The 20,065-nt window shown below is 31.9% G+C and overlaps 1 protein-coding gene across 1 annotated transcript in view; it reads left to right on the forward strand.

The window, feature by feature from the left end:
- Positions 1-20,065, forward strand: part of LOC117215698 — a 72,943-nt gene that overhangs the window by 31,513 nt on the left and 21,365 nt on the right. Inside the window, exons 2-3 of the mRNA XM_033462100.1 lie at positions 7,184-7,263; positions 9,650-9,737. Of these exons, the coding sequence (XP_033317991.1) occupies positions 7,184-7,263; positions 9,650-9,737 (168 nt within the window). The remainder of the gene's footprint in view (positions 1-7,183; positions 7,264-9,649; positions 9,738-20,065) is intronic.

Genomic DNA, 20,065 nt, shown 5'->3' on the forward strand with positions numbered 1-20,065 from the left:
TTCTATCGTAATATCATCGGTTGATTTTGAGAGGCTTGTAAAAATTAGATCTAAAATTGAAGTATTTCGTAGGATAAGATTTTAACGACAAGCAGTAATGTACATTAACAGCGATTATTCGAAATAATTATATCTCACATTCACACGTTGTAATATGATTATTTAATATAATAAGCCAATGAGCGTGTTGCGTGGTTAAATTATTAATACGAGTAAGTCTTACACTGTCCACTTTCAAATTTTTATTTGTTTCGTCGCCGATTTTTTTTACAAAAGAGGAACGTTCGAATTTAGTTTCATAGAACTGAACTGAAACAGTAAAAATAGCGCAAAGTTGTTTAGCGTGTTGGGTGGTTAAAATATTGAAATACCTAAAATTAATACAATAAATAAACATTCATTAACACGTTGATTCCCACGCGATATTTTTATATGTCTCGCTTACGGGCGGCGATATTTAATTTTCATAAAATATGGATTACGTTGCGATAAAATTGGTTGAAAGTTATTGCTCGTCAGATAGGACACTTTTCGTTTCATTCGGTTGCCTGCGTTATTCAAAATTTTTTATTCTAATTTATCTTATTCTGATCATCGTAACGGTATGTTACAACGAATCAACATATAATTTTCTTAGCCAAAAAGACAAAGATCGATCCGATATGAAAGAGCGATAGATATCGTTCGGACAGTCCACTTGCTGTTTGATTCTCGCGCGAAGAACAGGGTCGACTCACCCTCCTATACAGGAATTCTCCAACTTGCTGCTCTCTGATCTGGTTTCTATTTGGCCCCGGGGGAACCGAACAGGCCCACCTTTTCCTCTGTCCACCTACATATACGCGATATCATCGAAAGTCGAAATCGAAAGGCCAGTGTCTCCCAACCGATCATCATTGAAACGTGCTTGTGTTCTTCTGTAGTCGCGCGTAAGAACGTTAGAGTTACTTTCTAAGACAAGATCGACGAAGCAAACGTCTTTTCTTCATCAATGGATTGCGGTACTTTTTAGATCATGGTGTTTGGAAAGGAGGTTGAATCGAAATTATTAGGTTCCGGTTGAAAGATCGTATATTGTATTAGGTGAATGGCGGAGATTAGTGAAACGTTCGAGTCAAATTGGTAGCATCTCGTTGTTAGGTAGGTTCAGGCGTTTTTAATAGGTTTAAAGGTTAATTGTAAAGGCGGTTTGGTGGTTAAATGTCTCGGAATTGTTAGGATAAGAATGATTAGAATATTTACTTATTTATTGAAGTATACAGAATGTAGAATATTTAGAACAGTTTAGTGACTGTACGTGACATAAATGGCAGAATTTTTAATTTGAAGACGCTATAGATAGAGTAAAAGTTTAACAGAAAAATCTATGTATACGGATATATCCTTTAAAGTTCACGATAAAATGTATTAAAGAGACAGAAATTTTATTTATTATTTCTTTCACTAACCTTGATTTTTAAGAAACTACATTTGTAAAATATTTTCTCTGGTCCTTTCAATTGACTAAAAAATTGAAAAGATATAAGGTTTCATATATAGACGCAATTAATCGAGGTTCTAGTGTTATTAATAATTCGAAACTAAGAAATGTTTTGATTTTACGTTATGTAATTGTATCGACAGTCTTAATTAACAAACAGATTGTGGTTGTATTAATAAAATAATTAATATTAAACATACACAAATATTAAACAAGATATTCTGGTTTTATGAAGAAAAATTATTGCGATTAGTCCGGCTTGAATAAAAGGAAATGCATAAATGAAAATTTGTTCAGTACATTAGTTAAATTGCTAAATTTAAATGAGTTTCATTAAATGAATTTTAAATGAGTGTTCACATATATACATAGTTATTTATTATAGTTTAGTAAAGCTGAATTAATATACGTACATATTTTGTACTAATTTATAGTATCAATATAAAATGATATCGACTTGAACTTGTAATTCATTCATAGCACCTTATATACCATCTCATATGGCAAAGGAATTTCATTTTAATAAAATTAATTAGTATTTCAATCCCGTTATTCTTATATTATCCTAAAAAAATAAGCAATAAAATAACTCACTTAAATCTATGTTCTGATATATTTAATCCATTACAAATTTATAATCCCAACTTAGAACCTGAAATTTTGAACTATAATTTATTAATATATATCGTAAATATTATATATAAAAATTTTAAAGCAATTTTAATACATGATATACAGGGTGGTTGGTAACTGGTGGTACAAGCGGAAAGGGGGTGATTCTACGCGAAAAAGGAAGTCGAAAATATAGAATAAAAATTTTTTTTTTAATTTTTCTATCGAGACAACGATCTACAGTGAGATCCGTTATAACGAGACGTGATGAAGTGCACGCGTACCGAGCGAAAATTCAAAGTCGATTTTCTCGAAAACAAAGCCTCAAACGAAAAATTTTTATTCTATATTTTCGACTTCTTTTTTCACGTAGAATCACTCCCTTTCCGCTTGTGCCACCAGTTACCAACCACCCTGTATATTTATTACGAATATTAGTATTAAACTTATATTTAGTATGAATATCTGTACGAATGACATCGTAAAAGAATGCAGGTAGTTAACAATTCAATGTTTAAAATCTCAAATGAACGTGGACATCAGATTGAAGCGTCAAAATATTAACATCGCTCATTTTTACAATCGTACGAAAAGAATAAAAGGAATGTAGGGAAGCTGTTAAAAATGAAGAATGGCGAGATACGATACTCGACACGATTTATAGTACGAAAGGTCAACGATTACTTCGTAATCGGCGTTTTTCTCTCGGGGAATCCTCGTTCCTCACAACTCACGATCACCCACACACTCGGCTCGCTTTCGAAAAAATTCCGCTTAATTCAGTTGTTCTCAATTCTCCATTCTCTCTTTTGTTTTCTAATAACTCTCGTCCTTGCCATTTTCATTACTGATTTTAAACAATGATAACTCTCTTTTCACTCTTCTTTAGGCAATAAAACATCAATTGATTAAAAAATATTAACTTCTCCTAAAGAATACTAGATTTTCAACATTTTAACCAGTTTTTATCTCCTAACATTTATTCAACTTTACCTCGTGTCTTGCGATACATCTATTATCAATATAATTCTAAGATGAAGTGTGCAGTTCTCTCGATTTTCTGTATAGAAATTCGATAAACTTATATTTAGTTTGTCCGCTTTTTCCAAGGCAAAACAGCTTTTCCATCTTAATTCTTTAAAAAATTCCAGAACCTAATTCTAGAACATAGGAATCCTAGAACATTAAATTTTGATGTTTATTAAGTTTTATTTTCTATCTTGATATAACATTTATTAATATTTATTTAACATATTCACTTGTGTTATTAAAATATAGCTATTTCTTTCTAGAAGTCGCATATCGTTTTTATCGGAAACATCCTTAGTTTACTATAGATATGATTATCATCTTTTGAAAAGAATAATTAGAAGATGATTGTACTATAGTTTGCGATTTTTATCATAACGTTTATATTGCCCAACGTTCTTTGGAATAAACGATCGTTTTCTAAAACTGACTAGAAGAAATACAAATATTTAATTAACAAAGTAGATTTAGACCCAAAATAAAAAGAGACATATTATTTTCCAAAACATCCCAAAAACATTCTGTAATATCTACGTGAAATAATAATGCTTATTTTAAGCTCATTGCTTACTACTTACTGCTTTATTTTCCTCCTGAATTCCATTTTAACTGTACAAAAATAAGAACCCAGTAATATCCGTAATTATTACCACTGAAAATCTAGTAATCTCGTTTTAGATAATTATTTGCCACGACATATATGCCAATGCCAGCGAATGTTTTAAATAATTTATATATGTTAATTCAATTTGTCAAACTAAATTTATTAGAAATATTTCTCAATACCCGCAATCGTTAATTTCTTAGCCTCACGCCAATTTCATCAAAATTCATTAATCATAAATTTTACTGATCTTACGTCACTCCGCGTCTCTTGCCTATTTCCAAGTGTAGATCAAAGAAATCGGATTAAAAAAAAAGCGGTTCTTTCCAAGTAAGAATTTCACCAAGGATAATCGTTAAAAGGCGCTTCGTCTCTTCTCCCTCTTTTTTTGGATCGCGCGTGTCTCGTCCACGCGGGAAGATCGCTAAGCAGCGCGGACTTGCTGAAAGCTTGCTGGTTGAAAGCCTTTCGACGCTTGTAGATATTTTCTATGAATACATTGTACATATTATACAAAAGATTTTGAAATTTCATCGACCTTGTAAGGAGGCACGACTATCGTGGTTATATCGATAAAATCTGAGATAGATTTGAAAATGTACGTAGAAACACGGAAATATTTAGTGCAAGTGTGCAGTTGGTTACAAAAGTATTCCAACGCGTATAGAAATCTTTTAAAACAACTTGGAATTTTGTTAGCTTTGTCATGAGACTCGACCATTATGTTTGTATTGAGAAAGTTTGACAAAAATTAGAAATGTACATAGAAGCTACAAGATATTCGGTGCAAGTATATATTTCGCAGGATTACAAAACCGTTCAAAACAACAAGTCGATTTATATTAACGAACCTCGATATACAGCGACACCATTTTTAACATTTATTATTCATGCTGTATACTAATTTTCCATCATATAGGTATATACTTTGCAGTAAAAATGTTGTAATTTCTATATATATATCTCTTCAGATTGATCTCAAGCTTTACCAGTATAGTTTTGCAGTCGTATTTCATTACGACTATTGCAAATGAAATTTTCAATGTTTTATACATAGCACGCACAAAATATATACATAAAATTTCTTCGTGAGAAGTGTTCAAATATCGCGGTGAGCCAGCCACGATACGTGTAAGAAGCTCGCGACACTTTTGCTGTTTCAATGATCTTACTACGAAGAAAAAACGAGATGAGAGGGAAATCGTTGTTGTAAATAACGTTTTCGATGCGTAACTCGCGAGCCGAGATTGCGGTAAAACGTCCATCGGAGCGGGGAAAACTTCTTCTACCCGATTCTCGAGCGAATCCGCTCGCTGCTCTTGATCTTTCATGGCCTTTCTCTCTCTTTCTGTCTTTCTATCAATACCAACCTCCCTTTTTCTCTCGTTCTCGTTGTCTATCTTTTCTGTCTTCCTTCGGCATTGCATTTCTCTCCTGCTCTCGCAGAGAAAGTATGCGCAGTTCAGCAGAGACATTCGTCCAAGTCGCATACCGATGATTTTAAAGATACCTGGCAGTATTTAGTACGAGAGAATCGTGTTTCCCTTACTTGCACTTAAACTATGATTGATAGTTTAATATGATTAATAGTTTTGAGAGAGACAGAGAGAGAGAGAGAGAGAGAGAGAGAGAGAGAGAGAGAGAGAGAGAGGAAGAGAGAGAATGATACCGTTTATGGATGTATATGATCGTCTGCAATTTTACTTGATTTAATTAGAAAATTGATGACACACAGAAAGACCTATCATAACTGTGATCTTTGTGATTGTTAATAACTAGACTGCGGATTTCTATGTATTTATGGACAAATTTGAGAATGCAAAAACGCACACGATACACATATATTATATGCGAAAATATATAAAATATACAAAGTACAGTGTTTGCTATGATATTTATTGGATACAACAAGGGTTTTACGTTCCATTTATTTATGTATGTTTATCAAAATATAAAAGAGTATAAAAATCTGGAGTCTAGTTGTTACAGCTGTATGCGGTAAAGGACATCAATATATACTTTTATATTTTTATGAACATACTTAAATATATACATATATATTGTAGTAGAATGTTATGAATGCGAATAATATATTTATACGAATGTTAATATTAGACACAGTAGATAGGAAATTGATTTTTAAGAGCTGCTATAAATTTACATCTTTACGACTCTCTTATGCAATTGAAGCAATATTATCAGTGAAAGTCTACAAGTCACAAAATTCAATTTGCTTGCATAATAATCTAATACAAGTATAATAGAGTCCAGTAATAAAATACGTAAGGTTCTATAATAAACTTTGGAAGTTGTACTTGTGATGTACTGTGTTCTCTTTGATGTTTCATCTTCTTAATCATTCACCTTTACTATTTGAAGATAAAAAATTTAACATATACATTATCATAACGTATCATTTTAACAAATAAGTAAATGATTAGTCTTACGAGACTTGTTAAAATTCTGTTTATATCAAATTCTTCCAACTTTTGAGATTGTAACCAATATGCGATGGACGCTTAAATGTGCTAATTATATTACTAATTTAATTTATAATAAAATTACAAGTTTAACTTATAATAAATTTATAATTATGAATATACAGGGTGGTTGGTAACTGGTGGTACAAGCGGAAGGGGGGTGATTCTACGCGAAAAAAGAAGTCGAAAATATAGAATAAAAATTTTTCGTTTGAGGCTTTGTTTTCGAGAAAATCGACTTTGAATTTTCGCTCGGTACGCGTGCACTTTATCACGTCTCGTTATAACGGATCTCACTGTAGATCGTTGTCTCGATGGAAAAATTAAAAAAAAAAAATTTTTTTTTAATTTTTATTCTATATTTTCGACTTCTTTTTTCGAGTAGAATTACCCCCTTTCCGCTTGTGTCACCAGTTACCAACCACCCTGTATAATTATATTATAATTATAATATTATAATAAAATTATAATATATATGTATATAGAAAGTGTTTGCATAATAGAGGCCTATAACCTGAAACGTACAACATCATCTACGTCTTATAACTCGTCAATTTATTAATACGGTATTAAGTGGATATTATGCAAAATTATGTATCGAATGAAGGCTATTTCTCTAACTGATAGAAGAAAGGTTATCATCACGATTAACTCAAGGTGTGATATTTAAAACCGGTAGGTATGTATGTATGTATCAGCGGATATTGAACTATAATATTTTACTGCTGAGCTGTATAATAGATACTATAATATAAACGTATAACTTGCTAATATCATAAACATATAGCAAGTGCTATCTAATCATTAATTTATTTTAATATTTTATCATTAATACATTTTACATTAGTGCAATTTACATTGTAGAACAATTATTCCTGTACTTCGACATAATGCGATTTGAAATGTTTCCGAAAATATTTTCTCTTCGGCATGAATATTCATCCTCTGACTGAATTTGTCTTTTTTTTTTTGCTTCAGGTGCAGCTTAGGTCTGCTATCCACTATAATCTTTGTGGCCTTGGCAGTCACAGCGACAGTCCACCATTTTGATATTTCAGGCAAGTAGAAATTCTTAATTAATTCCTTCGAAGTATCAGAATATATATAGACTACGCTTTAAGAACACATTCCTTCAGCTAACCAAAACTATTATAAATTGATAGCTTACAAGGAAATTGCTTATAGTAATATTAAAACAAGATCTGAAAAATAATAAGAATTATAGTTACTAAATTAGCAAAATAAAATTCATATAAAATTAACGATTAATATTAGAAATATTTAACAATTATTAATTTATTTCCTAATTAATATCTGGGATGTTTGTTCGTAGTGTTGAATAATATCGTTTAGACCTTTTATTTCCAAAGTTTTGTTTGTCATTCGGGTTAAGCAGAAAGGATAAAACGAAAAGATAAAATTAAATGAAAATTTCTTTAATTAATAAATATATTAATAATTGAAATATATTAATAGGATCTATTAATCAGGCGCGTTAATAAGACACATTATTATTTTAACTATATCTTAATTGTTTCACGAATCTTCATGAAATATTCATTAACTCTATCACAATCAATACGTTGTCTTTAATAATTTTCTTTATACATTTATCATTCGCGGGTTTAGTGTGCTCAACGTTATTTTCGTCATTGGCCATTGCAAAAGTTCAAAATTGTAAAGTTCAAGGAATCTTTCACCGTGCGTTAACAAAATTAAAATATGCATCGAGAACTCGAAAATCGTGTTTTTTTTTTAATAGCCATGTATCTGTTGTGCAACGAAAAAGGCACATGATCGTTGCTGTTACAATTTTGAGGAGAATTGTCAAAGACAATCGTGAGATTTCTCTCACGCCGTAGCAAAAATTCGTTGTTGTTGTTGATCGCGATGATGTTCCATAGTTACATCAGAAAATCGACTCGCGAATAATATCTCGTTAGTATTAAGGAACTCATTAATGTAATCATTAATCATCTTTCATTCGCTGTACGTCGCGTCGCGTAGTAATTCCTTGGCTACACTGGCACATGAAACTATTTAATCACTTGCCACAGAAAATTTTTATGAACATATTATGTGCAAGTACATTAACGGAATCATTTTGAAATTTCATTACCGCTGTAAGAAGACGTAACTATCGTCATTATATCCATAATTGAAAATGTATATGGCAGGAAAGTTACCTTAAACTCTAAAAGATTATATAAGATATTTATTAAATAATTACCATTACTACAGATATGAATAGTGAGCTTAAACATAACAATTATTACCAAAGGTGATCTCATTACAGTAACAGTAAATAATTGACTGTTCAAATTCTTCGACGCTTTTTATATCTCATAATTTCCATATACATTTTCAGATTCGTTTCACCAGTATAATCATAATAGTCGTGTTTCGTTACATAGGATTCATATATTTAAAAATGTTTTGTATAAATTATTCATAAAATTTTAGATAAGTGAACATATCTTTAATATTGTTAATCTGACATCGTGTAAATGATTTGCAATTAATCAATAAATAATAGATTTTAAATTTACTAAAGTCGCGCAGTTATTTCTTGAATTAATAACTTTTCTTAAAATATCCGTATAGATATATAAGTTTTGGAATATTTTTATATCAAGAAAAGAAAGAAATGTAATAAATTGAGAAAACCAGGCACTAGAATCTATTGCAAATTTCTTATATGCTTTGTATATCAATTTTGAATATTTATTTCAATTTAATTTATTATCCGTTTACTTTATTGTATAACGTTTTTTAATACTTTTCTAATTTACTTTTGCCCTCATGGGTTTGTGACGTAAACTGTTATACTTAAAAGCTTAAGTTTTATGCAAAAGTATAGTAGTATGATTAATTAATTGCGTTATTTTTATTGACACGAAGCTGTCAAATTATATATGTAATAATAAAAAAAACTTGATAACTTTTTATAATGAAATATTTCTTTGCTTATAAGATAGTAAAATACGATTAATTATAATTGACGATGACTTAATCTGGTAAGAAAGATAGAAAATAACAACTATTGCGAAATTATTCTATAAATAAACAGCAATGATTTCTTATGCAAAACTATTCAAATGTATGGAATACATTTTTTGGCCATGACTCAGGCTCTGAAAAATTTGAATGTAAATATTCACTATATCCATACGTGCATTTATACACACATACATACACATATAGACAACATATTACAGGATATTAATATTTTTCTCTATATTAAGCATTGTTATTCATTAATAATAATTTGTGAAATAACTATAGTCTGTAGAATGTGTAAAGCGTTAAGAAGAGGTTTATTATATATTATACAAATAATATTTCACATAAATAATATTGCATATACTATACATTTTTATACACCATGATATTCCTACAATTCTTCGTTGTAAATTTATAAGAAAAATTATGCTCTATTCACAGATTATGTTTATGGAGTTGATCATGATTTGCAAGCAAGAGCACGCGCAGGAATCGAGGCAGAAAGATTTACTTACCAAACGAACGCTAGGTAAGTTTATCTATCTCTGTACTGTTTAATATGTTATATGGGATTTATAGTATAAACATATTAATATTTGTTAATAGTACGATATTATATTAATTTCTGGTTAACGATCTTGCTTAAACTGTTTTATTAGTTCATGTACATATCTACATGTCGGCTTTGTCGGGTTGGCGTTAGTCTTAGGGGCGCGTAGCGTATCTTCGTTAGGACAAGCCATCGTTGTTGTTCAATGAAGATTATATCTACAATTATATGTACAAGTGTTGATTTTAACAGAGTTTGACAATCAAACGTGGTAATTAGACACTCTTGATGTTAAAGACAATGTTCTTAGGTTCAATAACGAATCCACGGTCAACGGGAAAACTCTTTGTACAATAGAATATATTTTGAAACACAAAGTGACGTTAGCTGTGACGCACGGTATCTTTCTCACTGACTGACAAGACGATGCGTGCAAACTCTCCAAGGTGATCGCAAGAATAAAAGACTGATACGATCGCATTTGTCAATTGCATATTGATCGGGGATATCGACAAAATTCCAGGCGCCGTTACTAGGCAGACCCGCGTAGAGCCGTCATTGCTCCTGCCCGGGGATTGTTTGTTAATACAGCGTGTGTCCTTCGATATTGGTACTTCTTCTGTTAAGTAAAAACGTTCATCCCGTGACCGTGGCTACGTTCGGCGACCAGTTGTGTCACCTGGAGCCCAAGCCCACTGCCACAAATCTCGGGCGAACATAATCAGATCGTATCGCAACAGCTACTTCTAAGTTCTATTATTTAAGTACAGCTATAATAAATAGTTTAGACCAAAGTATCGGGGATCTTCCCAAAATTCCAAAACAAAGGACCGATGTCCTACATCTCCGACATATATTTTCTTAAATGTCAATTAACAAGTATATACATACATATACTTTGTATTTAATAGAAGTCTTCGTTTTATATGCCATTATAATAATTAAGATCACATCGTCTATTACAGTTTAGATTTCCACGATATTTTATAAATATATTCTATAAAATTGTGAAATTTTCGAAATGCGATTAATATAAAAAATATTGGCATTTTTAAATGTATGTACAATAGAATATTCATGTACGATGTTTATCAAGATATTTGACTGAGTTATAGTAAACACTAGCGTCAAATGTAACGTGTCATTAAAGAGCAATTAATCACAGTCAGTTGGAATGGTTTATCAAATAATAAGTGTCGAAGAATATCGATTCGTCACTTTCTCGTCATTAATTGTGTAGCAGGACGCACGTTAGTCTTCGTTCAAAGCAACAGGACAGTTCCGATAGATTCAATGCAATTACCTAATTCATTAATGTTTTATTGAATTTTCTATGCCAGAAATATCGAAGGTCCCTTGCTTCATCGAGTTTATAATGAAACTCGTCACAGCTGAGTTAGTGCAATTTGTCGAATAAAAACGTCTGTTTGTACGCGTTACTATGCATCATAAAGCATAAAATATTCTCTTTATTTTTCATTTATTGTTACATAATACTTTGAAAAGTATATAGAAAATGTCACAAATAACGAGATAATGTAAATATTATGTTGTTCCATGTTGATTACTTTTATCCATCAATTTTCGTTCGTTGTAGCTTCTCTAGAAATTTGTTCGTCTTTTAAGTAATATACAAGAAATGTATTCATAGATCTTCAAATATATTTGTAATGAAAAAATAATTTTAATACGCATCGTCTAGATAACAGCTTGTCAATTTCAGATTTTATAAAACTGACTGACTGATTTTGTTAAACTCGTAATTTTGATATAGAACTTTCTCAATTATGTTGAATCTAACTTGTTGGACTTTATTTCTGATTCAGTGAATCTTGTACACTGACTCGGATACGAATCGATTTGATATAATTGTCGATGCTGTTCTCTCAAAGACAAGTGGAGAAGGCGACTTTTCTCTATCATAAATCTGGTGTAGGTAGATAATTATCTTCAATAGATTTTGGAAAAAAGAAAATTTTCTGTTTATCATTATTAGACTACAGATGTTGATGCATTTTAAGTAGAAGATTTAAACATTCAGAAAACACAAGAATTAATGTGCAAGAATATCCAAAGTAAAGCGTTCGTTCTAAAATTTAGCATCTGAAACGAATCTGTACATACTACAATTTCTATTAAAAATATAATCTGCTATATAATCAATATAATCTTAGATTGGTAATCGTAATTCGCTACTGTCCTTTTCCAACAATGTTTCAATGGATGATCAATTTCTCATTTTTCATAATGAATTTCTTCAAAAGTAGGTCATAAACGACCTTGTTCTTTAACAAACACTTCGTTAGTTATGTTCTAACCATTGACTATTTATGTACCGACCACTAACGGTTACGTTTGTGTCATCTCAAGGCAAGTTCGAGCCATCACATTGTAAAGTCAATAATAATAGTCAAATAATATATACTGCAAACTATAAAGACCAGTTCACACCCTAGAGTTAATCTCTCCCGCATGAAACTTATAGTTAGTTACTGTCAATACTTAGGTCAATATTGTCTTAAACCCAGCTGTGTTATTAGGTTGTCCGAAAAGTTTCTTTCGTTTTGTAAGGAAATAATAGACGCACAATGTTTCTTGTTTTATATTAGTTTATCGAGTTATGCGCGAACATAATAATAGAAATAGAACGAAATGGGTCACACCTAATTCAATAAAATAATATAAAACAGAAATTGTTATTCATCTATTATCATCTTACGAAGCGAAAGAAATTTTTCGGACAACCCAATATATTCGTATAATATTAAAATAATATTGAATAATATTATACGAATATTATTTAATATTCTAATAATAGAAATATTACATCATGCCTATTTCACTGTAACAATTAATATTTATAACATTCTTGTATACACTGAAAACAGACATACATATTTAGAAGCTTATTCAAATTGAACACTTTCTCTTACAGCCAATTTTATTTTGCTATATACGTGTGGTTTAATCCTTTTGATCCTACGCATCGCTTGTCAACATACATATTAGATATTCGTTAATTTCGTTAATTCGTAAATTTTTATAATTCGAATATGTTCAACGAAATCTATGATCATTCCTTTACGAGTTGTTTTTGCATTATTTCTTCGTAAACTTTATAGAGAGATCACAAACACGTTATCCTTTTAACCTAGTAACTATGAAAAATAAGAGCACTCGATACTTCGATTCCTAATCTCTTGGACGTAAAACTCTTTTGTACTTATGAGTCCACTATTTTTTAATACTTTCCTCCGTTTCTATCGAAAATAAATTATACCTATAATTGCCTATAGTGTACACGATTAGAGGAAGTAATCCCAAGTAGAAATTTATTTCATTCTTTAAATATTACGATCAGATACTTTAGAAATCTCGGACTTTTTTATGCCATACATGTATATGTATATTCTATACATTTAAGTTTAAGTAATATTTGGAAATATATAAATATAAAATAAAATTATAATATAAATATAAAATATAATATACAGGGTGGTTGGTAACTGGTGGTACAAGCGGAAAGGGGTGATTCTACGCGAAAAAAGAAGTCGAAAATATAGTCGAATCACCCCCTTTCCTCTTGTACCATCAGTTACCAACCACCCTGTATATTTAGAGCCCTAAGATGACTGTATGTATCAATTCTACACTAGATATATGTTTGTAGTAAATATTTCGTAACTTATTTTTAACTAATTATACATGTGGGATAGTGTGGCATCAGGGAGGGACGTGGCGAGAGGGGTAATTATTTATTAGCGTTGTCAAGATACGTTAACGTTGTCAAAGAGTGTTGTGAGCATTACCAAGGTATGTTAAGGAAAAAACTGAATATGGAAAACACTGTAACGAGAGTTAGGAGAGTCAGAGTTGAATTTATCGTTGTCGTGTGAAGATCGTTGTGTCGTTGTGTCGTAGAAGTAGTGAGTAACGAATACGCGAAACAAAGTATTATATTCGACTTTGTGTGAGTGCAAACGATATTGTATAAATCATACTGTTACCTACAAACTAATAATGTAACATTCCTACATATATATATACCATAATTAGATATAGTTCATTGAATATCATGTGGATATCATAATTACAAGAAAAGAAAAATTGTAATGTTCAATTACATAATCCTTGCATTAAGATGTAATTGAATATACAATTACATTTTTAAATTAAACCCGAATCAAATATTAAGTATATACAGCATGCATATATATACATGCTATATTGTATAAGTCCAAAAAATGATTTTTTCAGAAATTCTAGCTGGATAGTTCATTCTAAGCGAAAGAAGCAATAGGAAAATTACTTTTCTGTTCTCTTATTGCTTCTTGCACCCTATAGCAAACTATCCAGTTGGTATTTCTGAAAAAATCATTTTTCGAACACTTTTTCGAGTTCGATCGTATACGCAACAGGTTAATAAGCCATCATTTAAGCCCTTAATTAAGATCACTCATTTTTCTCAACAAGTAATCTTCGTGTCAGCTAAAACGTCCAAATGTTGCAATAATATAACACATATCAAGTGTGATCGGTTCGTGTTCGTATTTAAGCAAGTCCTGTGCGAGTTTTACGAGCCGTAATAAATCACTCGTGACACTCAAACCGTTCAATCAGTTAACGTAACGTAGGTAATCGCCGTGACTTTCTATTCTGCGAGGAAATGGACGTTTGAATCGTCGTGGAGAAGATTTTGAAAAAAAAAGAAAAGAGAAGAATGGAAAGAAAAATGATAAGAAAAAAAGGAAACGATTTGCGATTTTTCCATGAGGAATTTATGGTACAACAACAACGAGGAAGTATAATTCATGCGTGAGTCATGTGAGCCATGTAAAATGTCTAACAATAAGAAGTTGCCTGCTGATGCATGTGCATGGTTATAAATCAAATCGCTTTCGCACAGTAAAGGATTGCGTGTTATGTACGTACAAATTGCTCCGCGGGAACGATATCTGAAGCTGTATCGGACGTATGCCAGTATTATCAATTAGAGGAACTACAGTTCCCTGCGAACAAAGAATAATCGAAAGAATGAGATCTGCTTCTTAATTCGTATTTTCCTTCTGTCTGTACACCAAGAGGGAGACTTTTTAGAAGAGAAGAATCATCGTGAGATCGTTAAATTTAAGTTATTTTAATAATTTACTAAATCAAAGGATTCTCCGTTTCACTTTCTTATGAAAAACGATACGAGCAGTAATATTATTTCAATTTTTAGAAATTCATAATTTTTATACACATATTCAAACATTCTTTATACCTATTTTTACGAACTATGCACTGAATGTGCTAAAAATGGTACATCATGTTTATGCAAATTTTAATTTTTATAAATACAACGTAAGGAAGGGAAAGTAAATTGAGATTTATTTCGTTTTTCAAATACTATAAGGGATAATTGAAATATTTTGTATATTATGTGCATTGTCTATGCTTCTCCACATTTTAATTTTCCACAGATACATAAATATGCATAGAATATTCATTATGAAATAATAAGTCAAAAAGTAGAGAATAAAGTTTTTATGTATACTCTAATTTTCACTACTACTACATTTTCCTCCTAATTTCATATCTTATATTATATTTTATTTGTCTATTATTCATTTTTTATTTATTGTTCTTATTTATCATCAGCTACGTTGAATGATTTTGTAAATGTAAAAGATAGTAAGCTTCGTATTATTAATTTAGGAATGCTATTGCATATAGAATTGTGTTCTTCATTTTAATTTTTTCACCTGATATTCAAATATTCTGAAGGTTCTTCAGCTATGAATAGTTTAGGCTAAATAGCAAAGTATTATAGATCTTGCAATCATCCGACAAGCCAAATATATCAAGTAGAATAAGTTAATCGAAAGGATATTGAACCTCGTATTCTATTTAATAACGGATTTTTGACGAATAATTTTGTATTTGATGAAAATTTCGGCAATCGTAAGCTGAGTTTATTGAGCGTCGCGCGTGAATTGCGATAAAATAGGCTGATTTCTAGTGGATCTTACACAAGCGAAACTTATACAAAATTAAATTGTGCGAGGTGTGTATAGAATTCTATGATCAATTCAAACATAAACGCACACATACATATTTCTACGAGCTTTTTCATCCAAAGGAGCCACAGAAACCGAAAGGAACAGCGCAAAAAAACGACCCTGTCGGTCGGAGTTAAAGCAACCGTAGCGACTTTCTATCGGTAGCAAGAAAAACCGACCTTGCAACAACAATTTGCGGAGAAAGAAACGATGAGCCTAACGGATTTCTCGGTCAGCCAGGAAGGAAGCCCTGCGACGACGATCGCGGTCTTTGCGTTTCATATCGGTGCAACATCGACGCGGCGGCCACCGATTGATTTTTAATTGATTTATAATTATGGAAGATTTGTATAATTATTACAGAATATCTCAGCGATCGTGACAAGACTGACAATAAGATGACGAAACGGGTCGAAAGTATAGAATAAAGTGTTTTCGTATGACGCATCGTTTTCGAAAAGATCGAATCTCGAAATTTGTCTTGAATTTGGCTAATTACAGACTGGACAGAAGTAAATAATTGACAGGAGGTTATTCTGCATGTGAAAATAAGTCGATAACGTGGAATAAAATTTTCCCGTTATACGCCTCCATCACGAGAAAAATAAATTTAGAAATTCTTTGACTAGATATATTCAAACCTTATTTTGTTGAAGATGAAGTCTCAAACGGAAAAATATTGTTCCACATTTTTTACTTATCTTTTGCATGCAGAATAATCATCTGCTGATTGTTTGCTCGTACGTAGTCGGTAATTAGCCAAGTTTAAGTTCAATTTTCCAGCTCAATTTTCTCGAAAACGAAGAGTCATACGAAAAGATTTTATTCTACGTTTTTAACTGTATTTTATATTGTTTTGTCACTCGCCGACTGTATCGCAATTGCTGGGATTTACATATTACAGTGTAAAGAGATAGACGTGCAATCGATGAAGACGTTAATTATTTGGTCAATGTGAAAATTACCAAGAAAACTTCAAGAATCTCTATCTTGTTATGTAATTCACCATTTTAAGCTTCGCGAAATTAACGGACGCTAGAAGGAGAAACAGAAGTATCTTCGTTAAATTTTCACGATCTTTTTCCATTGCAAAAATTATTCCTCTATAAAATGTATGGCATCTAAAACAGTTCAGTGTAAATATCAGCTTCTATCCGAAGAAGGAACATCGACCGAAAAATGGTAGTCTTTGAAACAATACAAATTGATAACATCATCGTATTTTCATAATTTTTGCGAGTAGACTGCGAATGTTTACGCACGTATAAAAAGTTTCAATGCATCGAATTAAAGGATTATTTATAACATTTTGAGGAGGAAAGAAATCTCTATATAGGCTCTATTGCTTCAACAGACAAATCACTGCAGACGTCGATGAATGTATATCATTCTTTTTTAATATTTTTCAACTATCCATTGTGTGTTCTAGGCATTTTTCCAAATAAAACCACGTACAAAAATATTTCTCCAATGTTCGTCACAGAAAGTAAGAATCGTGAAACTCCTCCTGTATCGAATGTACACGAAGATCAAATTTCGTTTCGATCAAATAAACATCCAGAGTCTACCCAGAAATAGATTACGTTCTATTGGGGGGGGGGGGGCTAAGGTTAATTCGTACAAAATAAGGCATGCTTTTGTGAATTAGTTGTGACGACACAGTTAAAATCTCTTTATTAAAACCAATAGTACATTAAAGTATGACATTCGAAGAATATTGTATAAAATTTTCACGGAGAAATATTAAAAAATACGGCAATGGCAGCAATTATTCGGACGTGTCCCGGAAAAAGGGTAGAATTGCGGTGCCCCTGATAACTTGGTGCTCAATCATTCGAAATCAAAAAATCAAAGTTCATTCGTTAGGTAACAGTTTTCCCCAGGTAACGCTGGGAGAGTTTTTCGAAATTTCAATTTCTCACTTTTTTGGATAAATTAGCCGATTTTGCGAAAATTTGCGGCTAATTGTCTCTTCAAAGTGATCTAAAAAAGTGAGAAATTGAAATTTCGAAAAACCCTCCCAGCGTTACCTGGGGAGAACTGTTACCTAACGAATGAACTTTGATTTTTTGATTTCAGATGATCCAGCAGCAAGTTATGAGCAATTCTACTTTCTCTACTACTAACATGCCTTATTTTTGTACGAATCAACCTTAGCCCCCTCTTAAGGATCCTTAGAAATATAGAGACTTCAAGGCAAACCGACGATCGGGGAATAAGATATAATAAAATAACGAAAAGCACGACTTATTCCTGCTGACATATTCGTTTGCAAGCAGCGTGCGATGTGGCGCGCGTCGATGCGCGGCCAGCCACCTTCCTGTGGCCGAGGAAAGGCGATAGTACCGGTAATGATCGGACGAGAAACCTTCCTCGTGGCTGAAATGCCGCCACGGAAGGACGCGCCGGCAACCGACACTCCTTTTCTCGGCCATGAAAGTAAAAGTTCGCTCGTGGCAGAGTTACCGCGAGAAAAAGCAAGAAAATAGAGCAAGAAGGATGGAGGCCGGACTGGCCGACCTACTGGAAAGCCTCGTCACGTCCGTTTATTGCTCTTCTGTTCCTTCGACACTTCCTTTTTGTTCGCAGTGCCCTTTTATGCTTGTTTTGCGAAGCTGCTTCGTTTGTTCGTTCTCTGTTTGTTGAATTTGGACGTGTTGTGGGAAGAAGAGAAATAAGGTACGCGAATTGAATTTTGAAGGCAGTAGAACAATGGTATTTTCGAACGTCTTGTATCTTTCGTTTCTTTTTTTATCTCGTTGACGGAGCTTTTTAGTTTGTAATTGTGGCTGATTCGCGATTCGTGCATTATGTTATTAATTTATATTAGGATTAATTGTAGGAAAGTTGGGAATGAGAATTAGAGGTACTGTTAACGACTCTTGATTCTTTACGATAGTAAATTAGCTATATGTTAATAACATTGTTAATGGGAAGAAATTGAATTAGGATTCGATATATAATAAATTTAGCACTCACAATCACGTCTATTTATTCCTGTCAGAGCTCATTGTAAAGAGTATTACACATTGGCGTACTTTGACTGAGATCTAGTTTTATCGTTAGAGAGACCTCGTTTTAGAATATAATTTTTCACTTGAGAATTACTGGTATTGTATGAGCTTCTGAATTCCACCAGTTCGATTTCTATGACCATTTTATAAATATTATAAAAATCACATGACATTTGGAAGTTACGGTGTACATTTTATGTCTTTTATTACAATATGTTTCGTTGTAACAAAATGTTCACAAAATTATAAAAATTATAAACTTGACAAGTGTTGTTTAATAATCTCACATCATTGTCTGTTAATATAAAAGTGAAGAAATTCAATTGAAAGCTACTACTCTCTTCAAAACTTGCTCTTGTACAAAGTTGATATCTGGAAACTATTTTGATTTTTATTAGATACTGAATGTGAGTAAAAATATTAAGCGAGAAAAGAATTGAACGAGACAATACCTTGTACTGTACAATTACGTACAATTACTGTGACTTATTCGAAAAGTCTTATTGTAGCGCTCAACAAAATGAGATAATCGTATTTTCTCATATCACGATTCGGCGATATAAATTATGGACCAAGGTAAATATTGCGTATAAAACGTCATACACAATCAATATACGAAACACTTCACTTTAACTAATAGAAACTCTCTAAAAGGCCTCGATACAATAAATCTCTTTAAATTGCAACAACGAAACTGTCCGTATGGGATACATGTTCCATAATACACAGTATCGTAAATCACAAGAAACATCACTAATTGCAGAAAAACCATTAATCTTTCCACTGTTACCCAAGATTAAACGCCATTTAAAACCACGAGCAAGTAAACAAAAAATTTTGGACGTACAGCCCTGTTTACCAACGTAAATCCACATTCTTAAACTGAATCATTATTTTCATATTATCGTCGCATTATCGAATGCTTAAAAACTGAAGACAAACACATTTTTGCGTCTACGAGCAAATAATCGTTGGCCAGAGTCATATGAAACGAAATTTGCTGCAAACTTTCCGAAAACTCGAATATTGCTCAAGTTTTGGCGTAATTCCACGTTCCTCTGCAGAACGCTGGCAAATATACAGTTACTTCCCAAAGTATTCGGTAACAGTTGTAAAATTTGATTACAATTCCTGTTATAAAAACAGTACTTCGATTCTTTATGCCAGTGGAAGCGCCACAACGTAACAGAAAACTCGACTTAATGTCGTTAAGAAAGACAAAGTGACTGAGTTTTTGTAAAAAAAAAAAGAA

This window comes from Bombus bifarius, unplaced genomic scaffold (assembly GCF_011952205.1).
Source record: "Bombus bifarius isolate JDL3187 unplaced genomic scaffold, Bbif_JDL3187 scf7180000009772, whole genome shotgun sequence".
Lineage (NCBI taxonomy): Eukaryota > Metazoa > Arthropoda > Insecta > Hymenoptera > Apidae > Bombus > Bombus bifarius.